Source organism: Sparus aurata, chromosome 13 (assembly GCF_900880675.1).
Source record: "Sparus aurata chromosome 13, fSpaAur1.1, whole genome shotgun sequence".
Taxonomy (NCBI): domain Eukaryota; kingdom Metazoa; phylum Chordata; class Actinopteri; order Spariformes; family Sparidae; genus Sparus; species Sparus aurata.
This window is the reverse complement of record NC_044199.1, coordinates 3,798,406-3,824,246: the sequence shown is the minus strand read 5'-3', so window position 1 is coordinate 3,824,246 and position 25,841 is coordinate 3,798,406. Positions and strand designations below refer to the sequence as shown.

The 25,841-nt window shown below is 41.4% G+C and overlaps 2 protein-coding genes and 1 long non-coding RNA gene across 5 annotated transcripts in view; all 3 read left to right on the top strand.

Moving 5' to 3' along the window:
- The window catches only part of LOC115594007 (complement C1q-like protein 2), a 113,563-nt gene that overhangs the window by 63,190 nt on the left and 24,532 nt on the right, over positions 1 to 25,841 (top strand). The window lies entirely within an intron of this gene.
- LOC115594021 (uncharacterized) lies at positions 4,606 to 5,323 on the top strand. The gene is made up of 3 exons (XR_003986401.1): positions 4,606 to 4,618; positions 4,738 to 4,866; positions 4,947 to 5,323. It is a non-coding gene; the product is annotated as an uncharacterized LOC115594021 (long non-coding RNA).
- Positions 13,546 to 18,502, top strand: LOC115594012 (complement C1q-like protein 2). Of its 2 annotated transcripts, XM_030437773.1 has the most exons (5): positions 13,546 to 13,792; positions 14,249 to 14,311; positions 17,572 to 17,634; positions 17,805 to 17,933; positions 18,014 to 18,502. In XM_030437773.1, exons 1-5 carry the CDS (start codon positions 13,561 to 13,563, stop codon positions 18,283 to 18,285), a joined length of 759 nt encoding a protein of 252 aa, XP_030293633.1. In that variant the 5' UTR covers positions 13,546 to 13,560; the 3' UTR covers positions 18,286 to 18,502. The 2 variants fall into 2 exon arrangements, with proteins under 2 accessions (XP_030293633.1, XP_030293634.1); XM_030437774.1 differs by lacking the exon at positions 17,572 to 17,634.

Sequence of the window (25,841 nt, the reverse complement as noted above, 5' to 3'; positions counted from 1 at the left end):
GGCGATTTTTTTGCAAAAGAGAGGATAAACCTTCTATAATAACCTGCAAACCCAAGAAAATAGCGCACCTGTCTTCCAGTGGAAGGGGGTGGCCAGTCTTGCACTGCCTTAACCCTGTCTGGATTTGGAGACCCCCTGACTGACCCGATGGCCCAGGGTGAACAGGGTGCATTTCTTAGGCTGCAATTTCAGTCCATGTTCATAGAGCTTCTGAAACACTCTGTCCAAGTGGGTTAAGTGCATCCACTCGCCCTACAGTGGCTGGACCTGAGGATTTAAAGGCAGCTGGGTCTGCTGGCGCTGAGGGCAGTCCCAGCAGAAGTGCCCTGGTTGTCCACAACGCAAGCAAATTGGGCGCCCTTGTTCATCCCAACAAGGGCATGCCATTGGGCGTCGAGGGCGTGGCTGTTCAAAGACTCTTCCTTGTTGAACAGAAGCTTGCTTACTGCTCCTCAGTTCCTCCTTCAAATTTCCCAGCTCTGTGACCAGCTTTACCAGTTCTGCTCTCTGGTCTTCCCACTGAGTGGAGTCATCTGATTGGGGCACTGTCATGACTTGTTTGGACTGGCGTTCACAGTCATCACCCCCAACATTTCTTTCTCCAACTCCTTAGCTTCCTCAAACAGCTCAGAACAAGTCATGTAAGGGGGTCGGCCTCTACTGCCTTTGTAGTTCCTTTTTTAGCGCAGCCCCGCTTGTAGACTGACAATCGTTGGTCCCTAGAGTAGTCTCCTGGCGGGCGTCCCATCTGGTTTCTGCCTCCCCTCCATTGCTGAAAAGCTTCCAGGATATGAAGGCTAAAATCACTCAGTACCTTCCCGGCTGCCTGCCTTATATTGAACATTACATACGAAGGTCAGCAGCAGACCGAGGTCCCCGCATACAGTCTGTTCAAGAAATCAAATATTTTATCTGCTGTGTTCCTATTTTGTTCATCAAGCAGTTGGATTTCCCTTTTAGCATCGTCTTCTACAGCACTGAGAATAAAATCAATTGTTTGCTCCTCTGTGAGCCTCTGAGCCCTAAGAAGGGTTTTCATTTGATTGGCCCAATCCCCATATTTAAGACATCACTCTTACCATTAAACCTTGGGGCCCAAGGTACACCCATAACCCATGGCCAGATTGAATTAAAGCCACTGGTCCAGGTGCTGCCACTGCCTGGTTTTCAATACTTATGACTGCACACTTGTTAACCCAGAGATCCTGCCGACAACACCAAAAAGTGTCACAGGTTTCTTTACGCTCTGGTTAAACAAGTAGTCAGAAGTTCAATGAGGCAGTTTATTAACACAGGCAGATGTGGTAAAAACAGACAGTCCAAAGAAAAGATTGGGGGTGATGAAGTGGCACGTTCCTTTAAAGAGTCTTAGTCAGTGGTCCAAAAGCTGTCCAGCCAGACTTTACTTCTCCCTGATTGCAGGTAAAGGGGGAACCAGGTGGAGTTCAGTCAGCGCGTCCTTTGCTGCTCTTGTTTCTTCTCTGCTGTGTCCGTTGGATTCCTCCAGCCCCCGTCCTGCCTCCGTTCCTCCTTTTTATCTGTTTGGGAGGGTGATTAGTACTTGCAGGTGTGCCAGGTTGCTCCAGGGGGAGGTCCTTCAGCCTCACAGGAGAGAGAGACAATTCAAAACACACACACACACACACACACACACACACACACACACACACACAATTAAGAATAAATTCATATGGTGCAAACCACAACAAAAAGGTTTCTCCTGGTGACTTTGTGAAATTTTTACTCACTCACTGAGTTGAGTCAGCCACACAAGCAGCATCAGGATCAGTGTGTTTCTGTGAGTGTTTGTCTATGAGTGTGTATTAATAAACACAGTGTTGACACAGTTGTGACTACATGAGAGGGTGTCACAGTTAAAGTGTTCCTCCAGCCTGTAGCAGCTTGTATTTTCTCACCAGCACAGAGAACATATTGAATAATCTGAGGCCTTGAATCAAACTGTCAAACAAGAAACACTTGTTGTTTTTCCCATTCGTTCAGCCAGCTGAAGTTTGGAGACGATATAAGACAGACCCACTCTACCACTGTACCTTTGTGGAGACGATGAGGGTTGTTGTTGGTTTGCTGTTGTTGCTGCTCGGTCTGTGTGGATCAGGGGCTCAGGGGGAGGCTGGAGGCCTCGGTGAGGTGGCTGAGATCAACCAGAACACAGATCCAAAACATGCAGCTGAGGAATCGACTGAGCAGACCACAGAGCAAACCACCTCTGACATCTGGACGGAGCTGAGGGCACTGAGAGACATGGTGGTGAACTTAATGTTCACGTGAAGCTGCTGCAGAGAGAGAATTCAGGTACAGACTGATTACTTTTCCGGTTCAGTGATGATCATGTTCCACTGAAGTGTGTCAGTGTATTGATGTACTTACTGTGAGCTCAAGAAAAAGCTTTCAACATTGATATGATACGGAAAATTCTACTTAATTTAATGACAAATAAAACGGTGATCTGTTTTTAATTTTTTTTTGTAATTTAAAAACTTCCTTTGTTTTTCAGGCCAAGCCACAGAACTGACATCTTTGGGAACTAGACTGACGACAACCGAGAGCAAAACAAGTGACCTAGAAAAAGAGAATGCAGGACTGTGACTGACAAACATGATATGACACAATGATTTTAATGAAGAATGTCACATGTCAATATAATATATATTACACTATTCGATCATCATCATCGATTCATTTACATGTGCATCAGTCTTCTGTTGCAGCTGATGTAAGTGGAGTTATTTTTAATCACTTTATAGACTGCTTGGTCAGTTCAGAATTTCCCCCACATATCTATAAAGTTTTAATAGATATATACTATATACAATTTAATTATAAATTATATAAAATATAAATGTCATTATTTACATTCAATCAATATCATAGAAGACACATAATAGGTTTGAGATAATTTGATTTATTTGAGTTTATTTGAGTCAATTAACTAATTGTGTTAGTTGATTCAATTTAAATCATTTGGGCTAAATTAGTTAATTGATGTGTGATTACTGGAAATTAATTGTATTTGTTTAAATTCCATTTTAATTGTATTTGATCGATTTAAGTCATTTTGAATTAACAAAATTAAACTGTTCAACTGTATGAATAATGGCTTCTAGCTGTTATTTTAAATTTGGTATGATGAGTTGAGCAGAAAAGACGAGAGTCAAGTCACTTTACATGATTGTTGTACATGCAGTTATATTTTGATGTCTGATCTGTTCTGTGATTCACTGTCATTACATTAACTCCAGACCTGCAGACCAGACTGAGCAGCAGTGAGTCCAGGATTGACCAGCTGGAGAGAGAAAATGCAGGTGAGGGTTGACAACAACAGTATTTCCAGGACCGGTCCAAACCTCATTCAGGTCCACAGCAAAGTTCTGTTCATCCCTCCTACCTGACCTGTGAGCCGTGTTGCCAGTTTTTCATTGCCACACAGTCACACCTGACACCCCAGTGCTCTGAACACAATCTCCTTCCTTGAAACCAGTTTCCTTCATCAGTATCAGCATCACTAAACATTCTCTGTGATTCACTGTCATTACATTAACTCCAGACCTGCAGACCAGACTGAGCAGCAGTGAGTCCAGGATTGACCAGCTGGAGACAGAAAATGCAGGTGATGAAGCGAAACGATGAATTTATTGTGAGCTCCAGAATAAAACTGTAACAATCCACGTGGTGTGGATGAGATAAGTATGCTACATTTAATCAATAATAAAACATAGTTTGTGTATTTTAAACTTGTGAGAAATATATTCAACCATTCTCAAAAATACATCAATCTCATGTTTTTCAGTCCAAGCCACAGAACTGACATCTTTGGGAACTAGACTGACGGCAACCGAGAGCAAAACAAGTGACCTAGAAAAAGAGAATGCAGGTCTGTGACTGACAAACATGAAGGTTTTATAACTTACATGGTTTGTTATTGTCTGTGATATTATTGCAAACTTTGTTAAGAATTACATGTGTCTCACTGAATGCAATTTTAGTCCCAATCTCTTTGATAAGAAAGCTAAAAACGTATTGAAAGTATTTAGGTAATTAGTCATCAGCCAAAGTGTCGACCTGATGATGGCGCTATTGGAAACATCAAGAGATGATCAGACTGATTACAATTTATATGGACGATGGAAACTATAATCAGGCAACTACAACGTGTCGGGCTCATTTTCCAGTGTTTTCCTCCAAGTCTCTGTGTGGATAGAAAGAAATAATTCATTGTTGAATGAATTTAATATTCACATGACACATACTTGGTCTTAATTGCCTGTTTTTAGAAATATTGCAAATCACTCAAGTCATCATGTTCAGAGACACGTTCATCTGTAGAGTAAGAAAGGCAAATAAATATACCAATGTAACACACTTGTCTGCACTTTTGACATTAAGAGTCACATCGTGATTTAACCTTGTGATGGACATTTACAATAGTTTTGAACATCTTTGTGAGCGCTGGATCAACAGAAGTGATGAGAATTAAAGTTACTGTAAACAATGTGTTTGTCTGTTCTGTGATTAACTGTCATTACATTAACTCCAGACCTGCAGACCAGACTGAGCAGCAGTGAGTCCAGGATTGACCAGCTGGAGACAGAAAATGCAGGTGAGGGTTGTATCTACTCACACACACACACACACACACACACACACACACACACACACACACACACACACACACACACACACATTACTTATTTACAGACGTTGTTTTTGTGTCATCAGAGAAACCAAAGGTGGCCTTCTACACAGCTCTGACTAATGCAGGACATCTTGGACCATACAACACAGACATCACACTGAAATACAGCAGGGTCTTCACCAACATTGGCAATGCTTACAATCCATCTACAGGTAACATACTGCAGCTCACATGTGGACATTTTACATACATCAGTTGTTCCTGTTTTTCATTTTCTGCTCTCACTCTGTAGGTTTCTTCACAGCACCAGTCAAAGGTGTCTACTATCTCCAGTTCACTGTGTTTGGTTCAAGGCTGGTTATATAGCTGTACATGTGTACAAGAACAACCAAAGGATTATGTATAATGTGGAGAAGAACAACGAAGACTGGGTTCATCAGTATTTCACTAACTCTCTGGTGTTGGAGCTGACAGCAGGAGATGAAATTCACCTGGTTCTCCCAACAAGCTGTTCTATCTATGACAACAGTAATAATTACAGTACCTTCAGTGGCTCCCTTCTCTTCACACTGTGAGGATGTTGTTCAGGCTGCTGTGTGACTGATTTGTCACAAACCCTGTTGTTATTGGCTGAACTGTGAATCTTTATAAAATGCTGATATATCTCAGCACTGCTGCCTCCAGGACAACTTTCTGTGCATTCACTGCATGAATCAAATAATGTGATTCTCAATCTGACTTCACTTTTGTGTCGTCACATGAAAACAACTATAAATAAATCAAAGTTGCATTCAAGTGTTTGGATTCTGTTTGTTATCATTGACTGTTGGCTGTGAAGCCTGAGATGAGTTTTATAGATTCACTACATGAGTCTCATTCTGACCTTTTGCATCTCAGGCCTCCTTATTAAAATAAATTAGATGACCCTCCATTTTTACTTCAACACAACATGAAGTTACTACAAAGTCTGTGTGATTTACTGCAGCTGACTCTCTCTGTATATCAGAGTAATACCGCCCTCTGGTGGTGAAAGATTGTACTGCATCAAAGAGTTTGAACAGACCTGAGAGGGTGTGTGGCCTGAACACTTCCAATCAACTGTTGGTACATATCAACATACATTGTGAAAATACTGTATTTGGTTGAAGATCTGTATCAAAATAAACACAGTGGAAGTTAGTTCTAGTGACTGAGTGATGCAAGTGCACAATGTGTTCAACGCTTATGAGAGTTTATGTCAAAACAGCCACAAATACAAGAATTCTAAATAATAATGTCAAAAGTAGGCAAAACAAAATAAAACTACTAAAAGTAAAGTAGAATTAGCAATCGAAAATCAAAACCCTGAGTCACTCAAAGTTGAATGTATGAATATCTGACCCCTGACCTTTGACCCCTGACCACAGTTCAGCAATCTGAAGGATCTTTGTATCGTCCAAACTGAGTTGAAGTATTCAGGGAACCACCAGAGGGCTCCAGAGAACAGATATCAACTTTCTCTGGGCTTTAAATAATGTATGAGACAAAAACAAAATCATTATTGCGATGTAAAAACAATCACAGTGTTCAAACAGAGGACAGTATCTATATTAATGTATAAGCCTGATACATCAGAGATAATGAGATACAAGTGAGACAGAGTGAAGAAAATGTTGAACTCACTCACTGAGTTTAATCAGATAACCCAGTGTTGAGTCAAAATGAGAGTTTATGTCAAAACAACCACAAATACAAGAATTCTAATCTTTTATATGTAATGAACACATTAATATGTGTGACACTGATTCAGGAAATGGTGCTGAAGATGGATGTATGAACGAGTTCATGATGTGCGGTTTTTGTTTTTGTGGCTTTGGGGGACATTTATCTGTAAGATGATCAGATGTAGAATCTCACCTTAATAATAAGTTACACAATAATGCCCTTAACAACATTTTTGGTCAGGGATTAATTTTAAATTCAATACCGGCTTTAGAAACATTTCTTGCATTAGAGTATTGACAGAATTGGGTTTTTTAAATTATGAAATAACAGTAATATCTTTAACAAATTGTAAATATGGAAGCTTTTGGTCATTTTCTTTCAAACGAGCAAAGTGTTTCTCAAACTTAGCTTTTCACTAGCAAGGACCACACCATCAACGAGATGCGTTTAAGGATTTATTAGTGACAAAGGAAAACGAAGTGTCGAAGATCTTGGTTCTTTTGTGTTCTTCGAGTGCGTTGTGGGGATTCTTGTAGAGAATCCGCCGCCGCTCCCGGGCAGCGACGGACCCCCTCATGGACCTACGAAGGAGAGGAGAGAAAGAAGAAACAGACAGAGAGAAATGGGGTGGGGGGAGGGGTGCAGAATACGAGAGCGAAGCAGATGAGAGCGTCAGGTGGTTATTTATAGAAATGCTGAAGTTGGCGCTGTTGAGGTGTGGTCCTGCTCCTGAAACTTTGCCAATTAAGCTTCAATTAAAAAATAATAGATCAAAATAAATTCCTAACTTGTTATTAAATGAACAAGCTCTTATTAAATGTGACTAATAAATACACTCACTATTGGGGCTGGGCAATATGGACTTAGACTAATATCCTATTTCTTAACATGTGAGGATGTTATCGAAACATTGCCCAGCCCTGATTAAAGATCATTCTTGATCAGTGACATATAATGTGAAGAACAACATGGTGATCTTGCTCCTAAACGTGTTAATTGCAACTTAGAACAAAAGTTTGATGAGCGGACGTGTGCAGGAGCAGCGTCTCCTTGTGACACTCCATCAGTGTTCCATCTTTGTTTTGGTCTTTCATTTGTGTTTGATTGCAGTTTTTGTAACTCACTTCATGAACTGCCTTTTCTGAAAACATCACACAGGTGCCTTTTTATAGTTTCTAGTGCCTCAAAGTGATGGTTAATAGAAGTGTAGTATACAGCTACAGGCTTCAGCTCTGTCATTTCAAGTTTTTATATTTTGCACTCTAGACTGTCGATGTGCCTTGAACTTTATTTTGTACTTTTTATGATTTGAGTTACTGAGGTTTTATTTGGTATCATGTCCTCGTGTGTGTCAGCGTTAGGGGAACTTTAAAATTTGATTCTGATTCGCAGAACGGCAGATTTACGGCTTTTCCATTTTCTTTTTGTTCCTCTCATGTTCTTCTCAGGGTTAGTGTCGGAGACAATCACTGCAGGAAGAATCTCATTGTTTTCCCCCTGAGATACACAGTATGGAATCCAGTAATGGTGACTTTTGTTTTGATCAGGCTATTTTCATTAAACGTAGGTAAATCCAATAGGTTTTGCTGGCAGTGGGTGCTCATTACAACCTTAAAAAAGGGAGAGGCTGGATGCCAAATGTACAGCCAGAGATTCTTCATGTTTGTTTATTTGGAACGGCCTATTAGACTCCATTATGGACCTAAAAGTGATAAATATTAGTTTGTGATTGCCCTCATGATTAGGTTACAAATAAGTGAGGCTGACCTTGTTTTTATGTTAATTTTATTGTCAAATGTCCAACTAGAAATGTCCTTTTTTTTCACCATTGCTTAAGTGCTTCAGTTTGCATCTTTAACCTTATTTATTTGTGCTGTAATGCCTTGAATAACATCACCGCACACATTTTCTTGAGGTCTGTCATTGAGGAGGACTGTATTGTAATGTAATGTCTGTTTTGATGATTCTATAATGGGATTTTCCTGCCAAATTCAAGTCCTGTGTTAATAACAATTAGGTTTATTTTGAAGTGACAGAAGATTCTCCTGCACAACAAAAGTTTTGTCAGTGATTTGGAGCCCCAGATTATTTTTGTGTATATCATTTCAATACAACAGTGATCATACAACAGTGTTTCTGTGTTTTCTGATGATTGTGCAGACATTTGGAGTTACAGTATATCATACACAACTAGAATTGCACTCTGTGGAGCGCTGACCCCCGTCAAGGCCCAGCAGTTACTCACAGATTGCAGCGACATAAATACGCCTGATTTCTTTTCATCAAGACCAATGAATTATTCTGTGAGAAATTAAGGAAAAAATATAAAAAGCACCCTATTTCAGAACGTGGGGTCCATCCCTTCAGCTGGAAGAGTTAGTGGGGTCTATTCTGGGCTGAGACCCATCGTCCCTCTGAGTTTTAATGGAGATCACCTCCATAGTTTTTATGTAATCCTGCTGACAAATGAGCAGATGCAGGTGAAAGCAACCCCGAAGTAAGGAGTTTAATTCCGACTCGCAACATATAGGGGGCAGTATATCACCAGAGTCACCGCTAACTGCTGCCAACTGTTGCTGACGCTACCTATTAGCTAGCCATGGAGCTAGTGGTGAGTGGAGCTGAGAGCACCGGGGAAGTGTTGGTGTTAACACAAATAAGTTTTAATGCCAGACAGGTCAGGACTAGCTGGTTAGTGTCGTAAATCGACTACACTTTTCTCGGTTGGTCCAAAAGATTTCGAAGATTAAAAAAGTCAGCAGGAGTCTTCAAGGCTGAGTGCAGTAGAACTTTATTTGCCGGCAAACAAAGCACGAGATCATACACAGACAAAATCTGTGAAAAAACAAACTGACCCGAGGTTCAAAGCATTGAGTGTCCTCTTTTAAACCCAAAAAAACTGGGAGTGTCTTATCAGGTTTCATGGCCTCAACCAATCCCTACTCTTCTTTATTTCTGCTGACACTGCTATTTTTCTCTGGAAAATCCCCGTTCTTCCTTCTGCACCTGCGCGAAGCTCGGCGTAAATGACTCCAGTATCTTCGACTCCGTGCACAGCTGCACGTACAAAAACCCACAAATATCATTACACGTAACAGACTGAGCAACAACAGTTGAACACTGCACTGAATAATAATGCTGTTATGTTTATTTAATCTATAATGGAGATTAAGAGTGAAAAACACTTTTTTATAGATTAGTTGTTTGCTACAACTGCATGAAAAGTATATGACAGTCTGCATTTTGTGATGAAGTTTTTGATGGCAGATGTTGTGGTGTAGAGGCTCATGGGAAATATTCACACTGTATAAGAACAAAGATGTGGATACGTTTTTTAAATACTTTTGTCTTTTTACTCACTGAGTTGAGTCGGCCACACATGCAGCATCAGGATCAGTGTGTGTCTGTGAGTGTTTGTCTGTGTGTGTGTATTAATAAACACAGTGTTGACACAGTTGTGACTACATGAGAGGGTGTCACAGGCTTCATGCCTCAACCAATCACTACGCTTCTTTATTTCTGCTGACTCTGCTATTTTTCTATGGAAAACTCTCGTTCTTCCTTCTGCACCTGCGTGAAGCTTTGGCCCACGTGCAGAACTGCACATAGACCAGTTGCTCCTCACCTCACTTTGTTTTTTTAATCAGGTGCTTTTCCTCTATCTGTATCTCTGACTCTTAGAAACTCTTTGATAACTCAGTCCCTTCTTGATATATCCCATCATATCTGCATTTTAAAGAACAATAGCAGTGTTGTATATCTGGTTATATGATTTTGTTCTTATATCTGTGTTTACATTTTCACTCTTCACATCATCACACTACAGCAGCTTTAATCAGTAGATGCACATTTCAATCAGCTGGTGTCCAGTAGTATGTTTCAGCAACTCTTTCACACTTGATTACCCTTCATTTCTTGCTTTTATCATTATTAACAACAAATTTATTTATAGAGCACTTTTCATACACGGCCGTGCAGCACAAAGTGCTTTACACAAGAAAGATATAACAATAATAAAGAAAGCCCCTCCCTCCCACCCTCCATACTACATACACACACACACACACACACCTGTGAGGATTGAGGAGGCGCCGCCTTTGGGGCCGTCCACACTGGGAGGAGTCACAGGCTGTGCCACGGGGGCACCAGTGCCCAGCCCCCCGACCCTGACAGACAACAGCTGGCCGGGCCGAAGGGACCCAGGGACAGCACCCCAGCAGCAGCCCAGACACAGCTCCCAGTGTGGAGGACCCCCCTGAGGAAACTCTGGAGTTAAACCTTAAAAACTAAAAACATAAGATAGGATAAAAACCCTGACAAAAGATAAGTAAATGGAGTAAACAGTTAAAAGGATAGAAATATGTAAGATAGTAGATAAAATAAAATTGTACCGAAGATAAATAAAAATGAAATTATTTAAGATTAAAATTGTTTTAAAAAACAAGATAGAAGCAACAACATAAAATACGATAGAACCACATGAGAACGGAATAAGAATTTAAAATATTAGTTAAAAGCCTGATTAAAAAGGTGTGTCTTTAACCTTCCCTTAAAAATATCAACAGTCTCTGCAGACCTGAGGTTCTCCAGCAGGCTGTTCCACAGGTGGGGGCCATAGTGGCTAAATGCCGCCTCACCGTGGGTTCTAGTTCTTGGTTTTGGTATGGATAAAAGGCCAGAGCCGGAGGACCTCAGGGTCCGCGAGGGTTGATATGGTAAAAGCAGCTCAGATAAGTAGGAGGGCGCAAGGCCGTTAAGACATTTAAAAACCAGTAAAAGAACCTTAAAATCGATCCTGAAGCGGACGGGGAGCCAATGCAGTGACTCTAAAACTGGTGTAATGTGCTCCCGCCCTCTGGTCCTCGTCAGCACGCCTGCGGCTGAGTTTTGTAATAACTGGAGATTTAGAGAACTCTTTTTGGGAAGACCAGAGAGCAGGTCATTACAATAATCTAAGAGACAGGAAATAAAAGCATGCATTAGCACCTCCGTACTGCCGAAACAAATGAAATAAAAAAAAATGACCTTAAAAGACAACACAGATTCATTCTGTTTTACTTAGTTTATATGTGGCGGACCCTGCCAACTTTCTAGCTTCTAACAGTGTGTATTCAGGTGTAGAAAAAATAGATATTTCTGAGTTTGTATTATTAAATCATTAATATAATAACTGTTAAGATTCTGACTATTAATTTCTTCTCCAAACTACAAAGTGCCCCCTTAATTTAAATAACACAGTTCAATATATAACATCATGAGGCTCTGTATCTTTGTATTGTATAACAGTTGCGGTTCTAGGGGGGGCCAACAGGGGCCAGTGCCCCCATAACTCTGAGTCTGGCCCCCCTGTATAGTGTATATAGTGCCCAAATATAGTGTCACTGCACTCACAGCAGTTCTACAGTATATATTCCATAGTGTGATGTTTTTATACAAAATGAATGAATATGCTCAGATAGATGTTCATGTTTGCCTTCTGCATCTGTGCTCAAAGTCACTGGTTTTACTTCAAACTCATCTGAATAGGATGTGGCTGTTCTGGACTACCGTGCACCGAGTCTGGCAGCAAACAGCATCTCCACACATTTCAGCGGCGATCGTGAGGCGGCTGTCGTGTTGGATGTGGCCTGTGGCACCGGACTGGTGGCACAACAGGTGAACCTACAAGACCAAAAGTGATCCTCTCTATAAAATATGACTTCTGTGTCGATCTCTAGTTTGTTTGGTAAATGTAAACGTGTTTTCTTCTTTGCATCAGAACCATGACAACCTGCAGTACAAAGCCTCGCTGGAGCGTGAGCTGAAGCAGATGGAGGAAGAGGGACATGGAGGTATACCAGAGAATGAACTGCGAACATGTGCGGACTGACTGCTGTGATCAGCTGTTTTCTGGTTTTAAAATTCCTCGGCTGTGGGTCGCACATCAGTGCATGTCATCGACAAAAAGGACAGATGAATTGGCGGCTTGCTGCCCAGTATAAAAACAGCTATTAACTATGCAAACAAGGGCAGCCATGCACTGCAGGCACACTGTCAAACAGAAGTGCACAGGAAGAAGGTGCAGGTCACAGCATCAACACGTGTTGCCAGCACCTTTCTTCCACGCAGAGAGGCAGCAACTTTTTCTAAACCCATGTTGGTCTTGTCAAAACACACTCTTTGCGGCAGATTGCGCTATTAAAGTTGTGCTGTTGCGCATGTCATGAGAGAAGTTGTCAGTCTCATTTCTTATATAGCATAATGTGACAATGTATAGATAGATGTATGTATAGATACATTCACTGTCTTGTAATTCTGCTTGATTTTGCTTAAAAAATGCATCAGATTGATGTTTAAATATGAAATATTAAACATTTTCATCAAGGGGAGCATGTCCCCGAACCCCCAGAGAGGGGTCGTATCCTTCTCCCCTTTTTCACCCCTGACCCGTTTTCATGCCTGAGGTTACATGCATAGATATGTTGCAGTGAAAGTGACATCTATTGTTGTCCTGCTCGTAATCCACCTCTGTTTTCTACAAATGCAAACTTGTCAATATGCATTAAATTCTTCCTGATGAAAATATGAATGTTTTTTTTTAATATGAGAAACTGTGTGTTTACTGTGCATTAATATCTGCATTGATAAAAATTGTGCATTTCATAACTCACCACGAAGATTTAAGATTCAGATTTTCTAGTTAAAGACAATAAAAGCAACAAACAACATTGAAGGAAACAAACTGATGATAAAAAGTAAGAAGAAGTGGAGGAATTGATGCAACATCATGTAGAAAACTGGCATTTTGTGCGATTCAGCATAAAAATGAATGAAGATCTGAACCTTGACTTTTTGACCCCTGACCCACTCTCAGGTCGATCACAGTGCTCAATCCAAGCATGATTTTCATATTGATTTAGAACATTTGTAAAAGAATGAGCTCAGAAGAGAGACTCAGTGAAGACATGTCCATGTGTGTGTATTAATAAACACAGTGTTGACACAGTTGTGACTACATGAGAGGGTGTCACAGTTAAAGTGTTCCTCCAGCCTGTAGCAGCTTGTATTTTCTCACCAGCACAGAGAACATATTGAATAATCTGAGGCCTTGAATCAAACTGTCAAACAAGAAACACTTGTTGTTTTTCCCATTCGTTCAGCCAGCTGAAGTTTGGAGACGATATAAGACAGACCCACTCTACCACTGTACCTTTGTGGAGACGATGAGGGTTGTTGTTGGTTTGCTGTTGTTGCTGCTCGGTCTGTGTGGATCAGGGGCTCAGGGGGAGGCTGGAGGCCTCGGTGAGGTGGCTGAGATCAACCAGAACACAGATCCAAAAGATGCAGCTGAGGAATCGACCAAGCAGATCACAGATCAAACCACCTCTGACATTTGGACGGAGCTGAGGGCACTGAGAGACATGGTGGTGGAGCTGCTGCAGAGAGAGAATTCAGGTACAGACTGATTACTTTTCCTGTTCACTGATGATCATGTTCCACTGAAGTGTGTCAGTGTAATGATGTACTTACTGTGAGCTCAATAAGCTTTAAACATCCATATGATACGGATAATTCAACTTCATTTAATGACAAATACAACAGATATATATCTTGATTGTTTTTGTATTTTTTCTATTTTTTATTTTGACTGACGACTACTGAGAGCAAAAAAATAATGGCACATGTCAATATGATATAATCATTATTATTCAATCATCATTACTGATGAATTTATATGTGCATCAGTCTTCTGTTGCAGCTGATAAAGGTGAAGTTATTTGTAATTACTTTATAGACTCCTTGGTCGGTTGAGAATTTCCCCCACATATCTATAAAGTTTTATCTTTTATTTAATGTTATATTTTGATGTCTGCTCTGTTCTGTGATTCACTGTCATTACATTAACTGCAGACCTGCAGACCAGACTGAGCAGCAGTGATTCCAGGATTGACCAGCTGGAGACAGAAAATGCAGGTGATGAAGTGCATCAGTACACAATGAATTTATTGTGAGCTCCAGAATAAAGCTGTAACAATCCACGTGGTATGGATGAGATAATTACACTACATTTAATCAATGTTAAAACATAGCTTGTGTTTTCTAAACTTGGTTAGAAATGTATTCAACCATTCACAAAAATAAATCAAACTTGTGTTTTTCCGTCCAAGCCACAGAACTGACATCTTTGGGAACTAGACTGACGGCAACCGAGAGCAAAACAAGTGACCGAGAAAAAGCAGGAGTGTGATTCTTCCGGATAAATCCGGAAATTCGGCTTTCCCGACCTGAAAATGAGGCTCTTCTAAATCTAGGGGCGGGGGGTTCCGTAAGGCACGGGTCGGGTTACGGGTATTGGTAAATTTAATGACCGGCCACCGCTGTCAACGTATTTTGTGCCTCTGATACATGTCTTAATGTCACTCGGCAAGTGGTCCATTTATTTGTCACGACGGAACTTCATTCGAAGCAGAGCTCCACCAAACAGTCTGCAATCGTCGCGGAAGGTTATCTGATGTCAGGGACGTGCACATGATTATAGAGGGGCAGGGGCTCAAAATCAGAAAAGGGCAGTATGTGCATGCACACAGCACACGCCAAAAAGATTTTCAGGCCTTAATAACACAATGTGTAGATTAATTAATGTAAAAATAATAAACAAAGTACTTATATAAATCTAGTACTTAGCTGTGTATCTTGTGTAGCTGTGAGTGATATGCCATTGCCATTTCTTTTGTGTCAACAAATTATTGTCAACATGAGTTTATTCACATTATCATAATACTGAGGTTTGGCAGACATGCAATTCAGCTGCAATTCTTAAAGAGCAATAAAACACTGGTTTATTATTTGGCTATCTATTGGAGGGCAAGTGCAAACTAGAAATACAGGCTGCACATCTAAACATGTGACAAAACCAAGAAATGACAACAGTGACTGTTAATAGGAACTGCAATGTTTACAGATAAACAGCCACAAAGACAGTCGTCAGATTATTCTTAACTCTCATTAACAAGCAGTTATCTTAACAAGCACAGATGGACACTCCTCTGAAATATGACTCATATTTAAGCACGTTGAATAAGTGGAAGGTGACTTGTTAACCCCCACAAGGAAGTTAGGTTGCTCCACTGTCACGTCTCATCTGTGTGCGTGGTGGAGTTCGCTCTCTCTCTCTCTCTCTCGCTCTCTTTGTCTTCAAAATAAAAGCTTTACATTGCACCCCATTGGAGTTTAGAACCGGGTTCTTAGCAGGGGGGCTTTTAAGATAACCGTGGCATTTTTTTAATACCGCCTTTTTTCACATCCCTATGCACAACAGGAATTTGCCTATTCATTAAAAAAAAAAACACACAAAACAGACAATTTTTAATATGAGGTAAAAAGGGCAGGGGCTCAAGCCCCCCTTCGGCCTTATGTGTGCACGTGCCTGCTACTGCTGGATTTTCAACGCCACCGCAAAGTTTTGCAGACATGATTTTTGTCGGTTTATATCGCGGGGGCAAATGGCGAACTTGCACACAGCGAACGCACTACACCCTAAATTGTCTTGGAATCGATTTTTACTGTCATTACTGCTATTTTTATAATTTCTACAAGTCACCGTTTAAGTTGAGTGACTGAAATCCTCGTCATCCTATTCAGAGGCTGCAAAAGGCTCATCGAATCGGGGTGAAGTTAATTTCAGGTTGGATGTTAGGCGGATATTCACTCGGGTCCAGCAGCGACTTTACTGAGGAGGTCAGCTCACTTCACAGAGCCTCGCTGAATCACTGGAGACTGATTTAGGGACCGTCATTAAATGAATGAGACACAGCCCTTTTTTATTGTACTTTAGTGCTTCCTCTATATGCAGAAATGATGATTTTTTTTTTCTCAATAGCTTCCATGTCATGTGACCTACTGACTTCTGAAACAGATTCTGTTTCCAATGTCAACTTCTACACTATCTTGTCTCATGTCTTAGATTCTGATGCCGATAATGAATTTTTTTCAAAATTCTCACCAGTAGTCACCATATAAAGGGTTATTTTTAAAACATTTCCTCCGGGTGGCGTGCCCCCAGACCCCCCTAGTGTTGCTGGTTAGTGACTCAGGGCACCACTGCTACAAAAAATTAGGGGAAACACTGTGTTATAAGAATTTTGGACGTATGGGCCAAACTATTTCTTTTTAGCTGAGACCAACAACGGGAATTAAAAAATGTAAAGACAAACATTGCCGTATAGGAGCCGTATATTTTCCTGCATTTTTGTCCTTTGCCAGTCACAACTATGAAAAAGAGAATGCATAACTTGCATAACTTTCATGGTTTGTTATTGTCTATGATATTATTGCAAACTTTGTTAAGAATAACATGTGTTACACTGAATGCAATTTTAGTTAATTAGTCATTAGCCAAAGTGTCGACCTGATGATGGCGCTATTGGAAACATCAAGAGATGACCAGACCAATTACAATTTATATGGAGGATGGAAACTATAATCAGGAAACTACAACGTGACTCATATTTCAAACTTTTACACTAATTCTCCAATGTTTTCCCCCAGGATAGAAATTAATAATTCATTGTTGAATTAATGTAATGGTCACACAAAATTGATATTAATCGCCTGTTTTTAGAAATATTGCAAATCACTCAACACTGGTACTTTACTTCACAGCCCCACAACATGATCCAATAGTGCACCTGTAACTGGATCTTTACTGGTTCCTGTCCCCTCCTCCCCCATGCTTTCCCTTTCATGTTCAGAGACACGTTCATCGGTAGAGTAAGAAAGGCAAATAAATATACCAATGTGGCACACTTGTCTGCACATGTCTGTCAAAAACTCAGTATTAACAACAGCTTCAGTGCCAGACTGATGGGTTTTGGCTAACCACCCTCTGCCTCTGGCATCCTTTTCCCTAACCCAACCACTAGAAATGATCAAGAAGTTAAAGTTGCGTGAACTAAACCAAACCTTAATCACACAGGTGTCCGATGATGATTGATCCTTCTTATTCAGTTTATACAGTCATATATTGATTGTTTTTGTCAACATTATTTTGACATTTTAGACATGAAGGCTCGTTGGACAGTAAGAGTCACATTATGATTTAACTTGTGATGGATATTTCTGATAGTTTTGCACATCTTTGTGAGCGCTGGTTCAACAGAAGGGATGAGAGTTAAAGTTACTGTAAACAATGTGTTGGTCTGTTCTGTGATTCACTGTCATTACATTAACTCCAGACCTGCAGACCAGACTGAGCAGCAGTGAGTCCAGGATTGACCAGCTGGAGAGAGAAAATGCAGGTGAGGGTTGTATCTACTCACACACACACACACGCACACACACACACACACACACACACACACACACACACACACACACACCACACACACACACACACACACACACACTTTGCCTACTTGGTCTGATTAAGTTGAATTATCAAATTAAATGTTCTTCTTTCTGTCATCAGAGAAACCAAAGGTGGCCTTCTACGCAGCTCTGACTAATGCAGGAACTCTTGGACCATACAACATAGACATCACACTGAAATACAGCAAGGTCTTCACCAACATTGGCAATGCTTACAGACCATCTACAGGTAACATACTGCAGCTCACATGTGGACATTTTACATACATCAGTTGTTCCTGTTTTTCATTTTCTGCTCTCACTCTGTAGGTTTCTTCACAGCACCAGTCAAAGGTGTCTACAATTTCCAGTTCACTGTGTATGGTAGCGGTTCTGGTCCTGTTGGTGTATCTGTGTACAAGAACAACAAACAGATCATGTACAACTTTGAGAGGTACGATATGATTCGTTTCAGTAACTCTCTGGTGTTGGAGCTGACAGCAGGAGATGAAATTCACCTGGATCTCCCATCAGGCCATACTATCTATGACAGCAGTAGTAACCACTGCACCTTCAGTGGCTCCCTTCTCTTCACACTGTGAGGATGTTGTTCAGGCTGCTGTGTGACTGATTTGTCACAAACCCTGTTGTTATTGGCTGAACTGTGAATCTTTATAAAATGCTGATATATCTCAGCACTGCTGCCTCCAGGACAACTTTCTGTACATTCACTGCATGAATCAAATAATGTGATTCTCAATCTGACTTCACTTTTGTGTCGTCACATGAAAACTATTTTAAATAAATCAAAGTTGCATTCAAGTGTTTGGAATTCTGTTTGTTATCATTGACTGTTGGCTGTGAAGCCTGAGATGAGTTTTATAGATTCACTACATGAGTCTCATTCTGACCTTTTGCATCTCAGGCCTCCTTATTAAAATAAATTAGATGACCTTCCATTTTTACTTCAACACAACATGAAGTTACTACAAAGTCTGTGTGATTTACTGCAGCTGACTCTCTCTGTATATCAGAGTAATACCGCCCTCTGGTGGTCAAAGATTTGTACTGCATCAAAGAGTTTGAACAGACCTGAGAGGGTGTGTGGCCTGAACACTTCCAATCAACTGTTGGTACATATCAACATACATTGTGAAAATACTGTATTTGGTTGAAGATCTGCATCAACATAAACACAGAAGCTACACAATAATGACGTGAACAACATTTTTGGTCAGGGATTATTTTTAAATTCAATACCGTCTTTAGAAAAAGTTCTTGCATTAGATTATTGCAATTTGTTTTTTTGAGGCTGTGGGAAATTATTAAAAACAATAATATCCGTAAGAAATTGTAAATACAGAAGCTTTTGGTCATTTTCTTTCAAACTAGCAAAGTGTTTCTTAAACTTAGCTTTTAAAAAATAACATCTTAAAACTAATTCCCAACTTTCTGATTATTAAATGAACAAGCTCTGATTAAATGTGATTAATATTAGACGAATATCCTATTTTCTAACACATGATACAAAAGTGGCCATTTTTTAAATCTCCTGCAAAAGACAAAATCAAGTATGACAATATTTTTGACTAAATACCTCAACATTATTGTGACAGTGTTGTAGGGGTGACTGTTGTTATCAGAAAACAGTAATCACATTGAGATTTTTGTTAAATAATCATCAATAATGTTGATTTAATGTCTAAGTGGGTAAAGACGAGTATTAAAACGTGTAGAACAAACTGCTGAGTTCAGAAAATGATATCACTTCACTGTGATGCAGCTTTTAGACACTTCACGTCTATCTAACAATCCAAAATGTGAGACAATAAAGCGTCTAGTCTCAGGATATGTTATTGATACACTGCCCAGCCCTGATTAAAGATCATTCTTGATCAATGACATATAATGTGAAAAACAACATGGTAATCATGCTCCTAAACAGTATTAATTGCAACTTAGAACAAAAGTTTGACGAGCGGATGTGTGCAGGAGCAGCGTCTCCTTGTGACACTCCATCAGTGTTCCATCTTTGTTTTGGTCTTTCATTTGTGTTTGCTTGCGGTTTTTGTAACTCACTTCATGAACTGTCGTTCCGACAACTGGCTTCTACTCACAGTACCTGGTAGGGCTTAACCCCCAGATTTGTAAGTGTTGACCTGCGAGGCAAACTGTTTCTTGCCTGTTCACCTTGTGGTTCTGGCTGTACTGCAGCTTCCTGCATATCCTCTGGCTGTTGTGGATCTGTCGGCTGTGGCTGGTCCCACTGGTTGGCCCTCTGCAGGTCCTCGAACTGGTATTCACTGGGGCCTAAGAGGAAGCATTAGAAGGAACCCCCTCACCATTGTCGTGTCCTGTGGCTGTTCTGCTTCCGGTGGGGGGGGGGGGGGGGTTTCTACTGGGGGGTACAAGCAAGGTCTCAGGTTATTACAATTAAAAGTTCTTTCAGGTTCCTCATGACCCTCTGGCCAAACTCTATATACAGGGCTGTCAGGGGAGAGTGCTGCAAAAACAACCAATAGCTCCCGAATCCATCGAGGGGTCAACTTTCCTTGAGCCCTCCAGCGGAAATTTCTAATCAAGACTTGCTCAGCAGGTAGGAGTGGTAAGGCCCTCTGTCTCAGGTTGTAGCGCTGTTGATCCTGAGTCTGTCTCTGTTGTGCATGTTCTACAACAGTCTCATATGCCAGGAGGAGAGCTTTGTGGTGAGCCTGTACCCATCCTTCTGATGTGGTTCCTCTGACTGAGCTGGCTACCATCACTACATCCACTGGGAGACGGGCATGCCTGCCGAACATGACAAAGAAAGGTGAAAGTCCAGTGGATTCATTCACAAAGTTGTTATTTGCATGTACCAACTCTGGTAATTTCTGGGGCCACAGTGCTTGGTCCTCCCCCTCTCAGGAACTCCACATTGTTAGCAAAGTCTTGTTTAACCTCTAAACAGAGCCATTTCCTTGGGGATGATAAGGGGTTGTTCGGCTCTTACGGGCTCCATACATTTGGCACAGTTCGGACATTAATGAAGACTCGAATGCAGCTCCACGGTCTGAGTGTATCCTTTCTGGACAGCCAAAAGGTTGGATGACATGTTGCCAGAGCATCTTAGCTGTTGTTGTGGCAGTCTGGTTGTTGGTTGGAATTGCCCATGCAAACCTGGAGAAGACATCTGTAACAACGAGTATATCCGAAAAAACATCTCCTTGTCAGCCCAGGGACAAATAGCCTATGGCTACTATCTCCAGAGGGTAGGAAGTGACAACAGATTTTAGTGGGGCCCTTACCTCCGGCAGTGGTCGCTGTAATCGGCAGTACCCACATTCTGTTGACCACTGATGGACATCCTTCCCCTGTCCAGGCCAGTAGAAACACCGCTTTAAGAAGGACAGGGTTTTAGCCTCTGCCATGTGGCCAACCGCATCATGGTACTCCTTCCACACCAGCCTCCTCCATCCTGGGGGCAACCACGATCAGTGTAAACAGTTCATTTGATCCACCCTCCTCCCCAAGCTACAAGAGAAGGCCATCTTTTACCCTTAACTGGGCCCAACATTTGTTATAAGGTGTCAATAACTTCCTGTTAAGCCCCTCAATGTGCCCTAGGGGTTTACCTTGTTGCACCATGGCTATAACCTGCTTCAGTGTGGGATCTTCCTGCGGGCAGCCTATCCATTCCCGAGGTCCATCTGCTTCATCCTCCTCTGCTCCCACCGCCATTGTATGGGGTTGTACATTTTGGGGTCAGGGCATCTGCATTGCTGTTTTCTTTTCCTAGGTGATATTTTACAACAAAATCATAGTTAGCCAGCTGTGCCACCCACCTTTGCTCCGCAGCCCCCAGATTTGCAGTATTCAAATGGACTAAGGGGTTGTTATCCATAAAAACTGTTATCTGTGCCCCCCACAGGTAGTCCTTGAATTTTTCTGTTATAGCCAACTTCAGTGCAAGTAGTTCCAATTTGAATGAGCTGTAATTTTTATCATTCCGCTCATTTGGGCTCAGAGCTCGGCTGGCATATGCTATAACCCTCTCCTTCTCCACCTGCACCTGAGAGAGTACTGCACCTAGTCCCTCGAAGCCGACATCAGTGTACAACCTAAATGGCAACTTGTAATCTGCATATGCAAGAATAAGAGCACTCACCATCATTTTCTTCAAGCGCTCAAAGGCTTCTTGACAGCTGGGTGTCCATTCAACTGGCTGGGTGTTGGAGCCCAGCTGTTTGGTACCATGTGTTAGCTCATGCAGAGGGGCGGCGATTTTTTTTGCAAAAGAGAGGATAAACCTTCTATAATAACCTGCAAACCCAAGAAAATAGCGCACCTGTCTTCCAGTGGAAGGGGGTGGCCAGTCTTGCACTGCCTTAACCCTGTCTGGATTTGGAGACACCCCCTGCTGACTGACCCGATGGCCCAGGGTGAACAGGGTGCATTTCTTAGGCTGCAATTTCAGTCCATGTTCATAGAGCTTCTGAAACACTCTGTCCAAGTGGGTTAAGTGCATCCACTCGCCCTACAGTGGCTGGACCTGAGGATTTAAAGGCAGCTGGGTCTGCTGGCGCTGAGGGCAGTCCCAGCAGAAGTGCCCTGGTTGTCCACAACGCAAGCAAATTGGGCGCCCTTGTTCATCCCAACAAGGGCATGCCATTGGGCGTCGAGGGCGTGGCTGTTCAAAGACTCTTCCTTGTTGAACAGAAGCTTGCTTACTGCTCCTCAGTTCCTCCTTCAAATTTCCCAGCTCTGTGACCAGCTTTACCAGTTCTGCTCTGGTCTTCCCACTGAGTGGAGTCATCAGATTGGGGCACTGTCATGACTTGTTTGGACTGGCGTTCACAGTCATCACCCCAACATTCTTTCTCCAACTCCTTAGCTTCCTCAAACAGCTCAGAACAAGTCATGTAAGGGGTTCGGCCGTACCTGCCTTTGTAGTTCCTTTTTTAGCAGCCCCGCTTGTAGACTGACAATCAGTTGGTCCCTCAGAGTAGTCTCCTGGCGGGCTGTACCCATCTGGTTCTGCCTCCCTCCATTGCTGAAAAGCTTCCAGGATATGAAGGCTAAAATCACACAGTACTTCCCGGCTGCCTTGCCTTATATTAAAACATTTCATACGAAGGTCAGCAGCAGACGAGGTCCCCCCATACAGTCTGTTCAAGAAATCAAATATTTTATCTGCTGTGTTCCTATTTTGTTCATCAAGCAGTTGGATTTCCCTTTTAGCATCGTCTTCTACAGCACTGAGAATAAAATCAATTGTTTGCTCCTCTGTGAGCCTCTGAGCCCTAAGAAGGGCTTTCATTTGATTGGCCCAATCCCCATATTTAAGACCATCACTCTTACCATTAAACCTTGGGGCCCAAGGTACACCCATAAACCATGGCCAGATTGAATTAAAAGCCACTGGTCCAGGTGCTGCCACTGCCTGGTTTTCAATACTTATGACTGCACACTTGTAACCCAGAGATCCTGCCGACAACGCCAAAAAGTGTCACAGGTTTCTTTACGCTCTGGTTAAACAAGTAGTCAGAAGTTCAATGAGGCAGTTTATTAACACAGGCAGATGTGGTAAAAACAGACAGTCCAAAAGAAAAGATTGGGGTGATGAAGTGGCACGTTCCTTTAAAAGAGTCTTAGTCAGTGGTCCAAAAGCTGTCCAGCCAGACTTTACTTCTCCCTGATTGCAGGTAAAGGGGGAACCAGGTGGAGTTCAGTCAGCGCGTCCTTTGCTGCTCTTGTTTCTTCTCTGCTGTGTCCGTTGGATTCCTCCAGCCCCCGTCCTGCTCCGTTTCCTCCTTTTTATCTGTTTGGGAAGGTGATTAGTACTTGCAGGTGTGCCAGGTTGCTCCAGGGGGAGGTCCTTCAGCCTCACAGGAGAGAGAGACAATTCAAAACACACACACACACACACACACACACACACACACAATTAAGAATAAATTCATATGGTGCAAACCACAACAAAAAGGTTTCTCCTGGTGACTTTGTGAAATTTTTACTCACTCACTGAGTTGAGTCAGCCACACAAGCAGCATCAGGATCAGTGTGTTTCTGTGAGTGTTTGTCTATGAGTGTGTATTAATAAACACAGTGTTGACACAGTTGTGACTACATGAGAGGGTGTCACAGTTAAAGTGTTCCTCCAGCCTGTAGCAGCTTGTATTTTCTCACCAGCACAGAGAACATATTGAATAATCTGAGGCCTTGAATCAAACTGTCAAACAAGAAACACTTGTTGTTTTTCCCATTCGTTCAGCCAGCTGAAGTTTGGAGACGATATAAGACAGACCCACTCTACCACTGTACCTTTGTGGAGACGATGAGGGTTGTTGTTGGTTTGCTGTTGTTGCTGCTCGGTCTGTGTGGATCAGGGGCTCAGGGGGAGGCTGGAGGCCTCGGTGAGGTGGCTGAGATCAACCAGAACACAGATCCAAAACATGCAACTGAGGAATCAACCAAGCAGACCACAAAGCAAACCTACCCTGACATCTGGACGGAGCTGAGGGCACTGAGAGACATGGTGGTGGAGCTCAATGTTCACGTGAAGCTGCTGCAGAGAGAGAATTCAGGTACAGACTGATTACTTTTCCTGTTCAGTGATGATCATGTTCCACTGAAGTGTGTCAGTGTATTGATGTACTTACTGTGAGCTCAAGAAAAAGCTTTCAACATTGATATGATACGGAAAATTCTACTTAATTTAATGACAAATAAAACGGTGATCTGTTTTTAATTTTTTTTTGTAATTTAAAAACTTTAAAAACCTTTGTTTTTCAGGCCAAGCCACAGAACTGACATCTTTGGGAACTAGACTGACGACAACCGAGAGCAAAACAAGTGACCTAGAAAAAGAGAATGCAGGTCTGTGACTGACAAACATGATATGACACAATGATTTTAATGAAGAATGTCACATGTCAATATAATATATATTACACTATTCGATCATCATCATTGATTCATTTACATGTGCGTCACTCTTCTGTTGCAGCTGATAAATGTGGAGTTATTTTTAATCACTTTATAGACTGCTTGGTCAGTTCAGAATTTCCCCCACATATCTATAAAGTTTTAATAGATATATACAATGTACAATTTAATTATAAATTATATAAAATATAAATGTCATTATTTACATTCACTCAATGTCATAGAAGACACATAATAGGTTTGAGATAATTTGATTCAATTGAGTTTATTTGAGTCAATTATCTAATTGTGTATTTTTTTCATTAAGTTGATTCAATTTAAATCATTTGGGTTAAATTAGTTAATTGATGTGTGATTACTGGAAATTAATTGTATTTGTTTAAATTCCATTTTAATTGTATTTGATCGATTTAAGTCATTTTGAATTAACAAAATTAAACTGTTCAACTGTATGAATAATGGTTTCTAGCTGTTATTTTAAATTTGGTATGATGAGTTGAGCAGATAAGACGAGAGTCAATTCACTTTACATGATTGTTGTACATGCAGTTATATTTTGATGTCTGCTCTGTTCTGTGATTCACTGTCATTACATGAACTCCAGACCTGCAGACCAGACTGAGCAGCAGTGAGTCCAGGATTGACCAGCTGGAGAGAGAAAATGCAGGTGAGGGTTGACAACAACAGTATTTCCAGGACCGGTCCAAACCTCATTCAGGTCCACAGCAAAGTTCTGTTCATCCCTCCTACCTGACCTGTGAGCCGTGTTATCAGTTTTTCATTGCCACACAGTCACACCTGACACCCCAGTGCTCTGAACACAATCTCCTTCCTTGAAACCAGTTTCCTTCATCAGTATCAGCATCACTAAACATTCTCTGTGATTCACTGTCATTACATTAACTCCAGACCTGCAGACCAGACTGAGCAGTAGTGAGAGTGAACTTCTACATCAGCAGGTTCAGGATTGACCAGCTGGAGACAGAAAATGCAGGTGATGAAGTGAAACGATGAATTTATTGTGAGCTCCAGAATAAAGCTGTAACAATCCACGTGGTGTGGATGAGATAAGTATGCTACATTTAATCAATAATAAAACATAGCTTTGTGTATTTTAAACTTGTGAGAAATATGTTCAACCATTCTCAAAAATACATCAATCTCATGTTTTTCAGTCCAAGCCACAGAACTGACATCTTTGGGAACTAGACTGACGGCAACCGAGAGCAAAACA

Bases quoted from the DNA above. Each gene is read 5' to 3' on its own strand.
- LOC115594012 (XM_030437773.1), top strand. From the start codon at position 13,561: ATGAGGGTTGTTGTTGGTTTGCTGTTGTTGCTGCTCGGTCTGTGTGGA. The intron at 14,312-17,571 runs GTGATGAAGTGC...CATTAACTCCAG, and splicing joins GCTGGAGACAGAAAATGCAG to ACCTGCAGACCAGACTGAGC. The intron at 17,635-17,804 runs GTGAGGGTTGTA...TTCTGTCATCAG, and splicing joins GCTGGAGAGAGAAAATGCAG to AGAAACCAAAGGTGGCCTTC.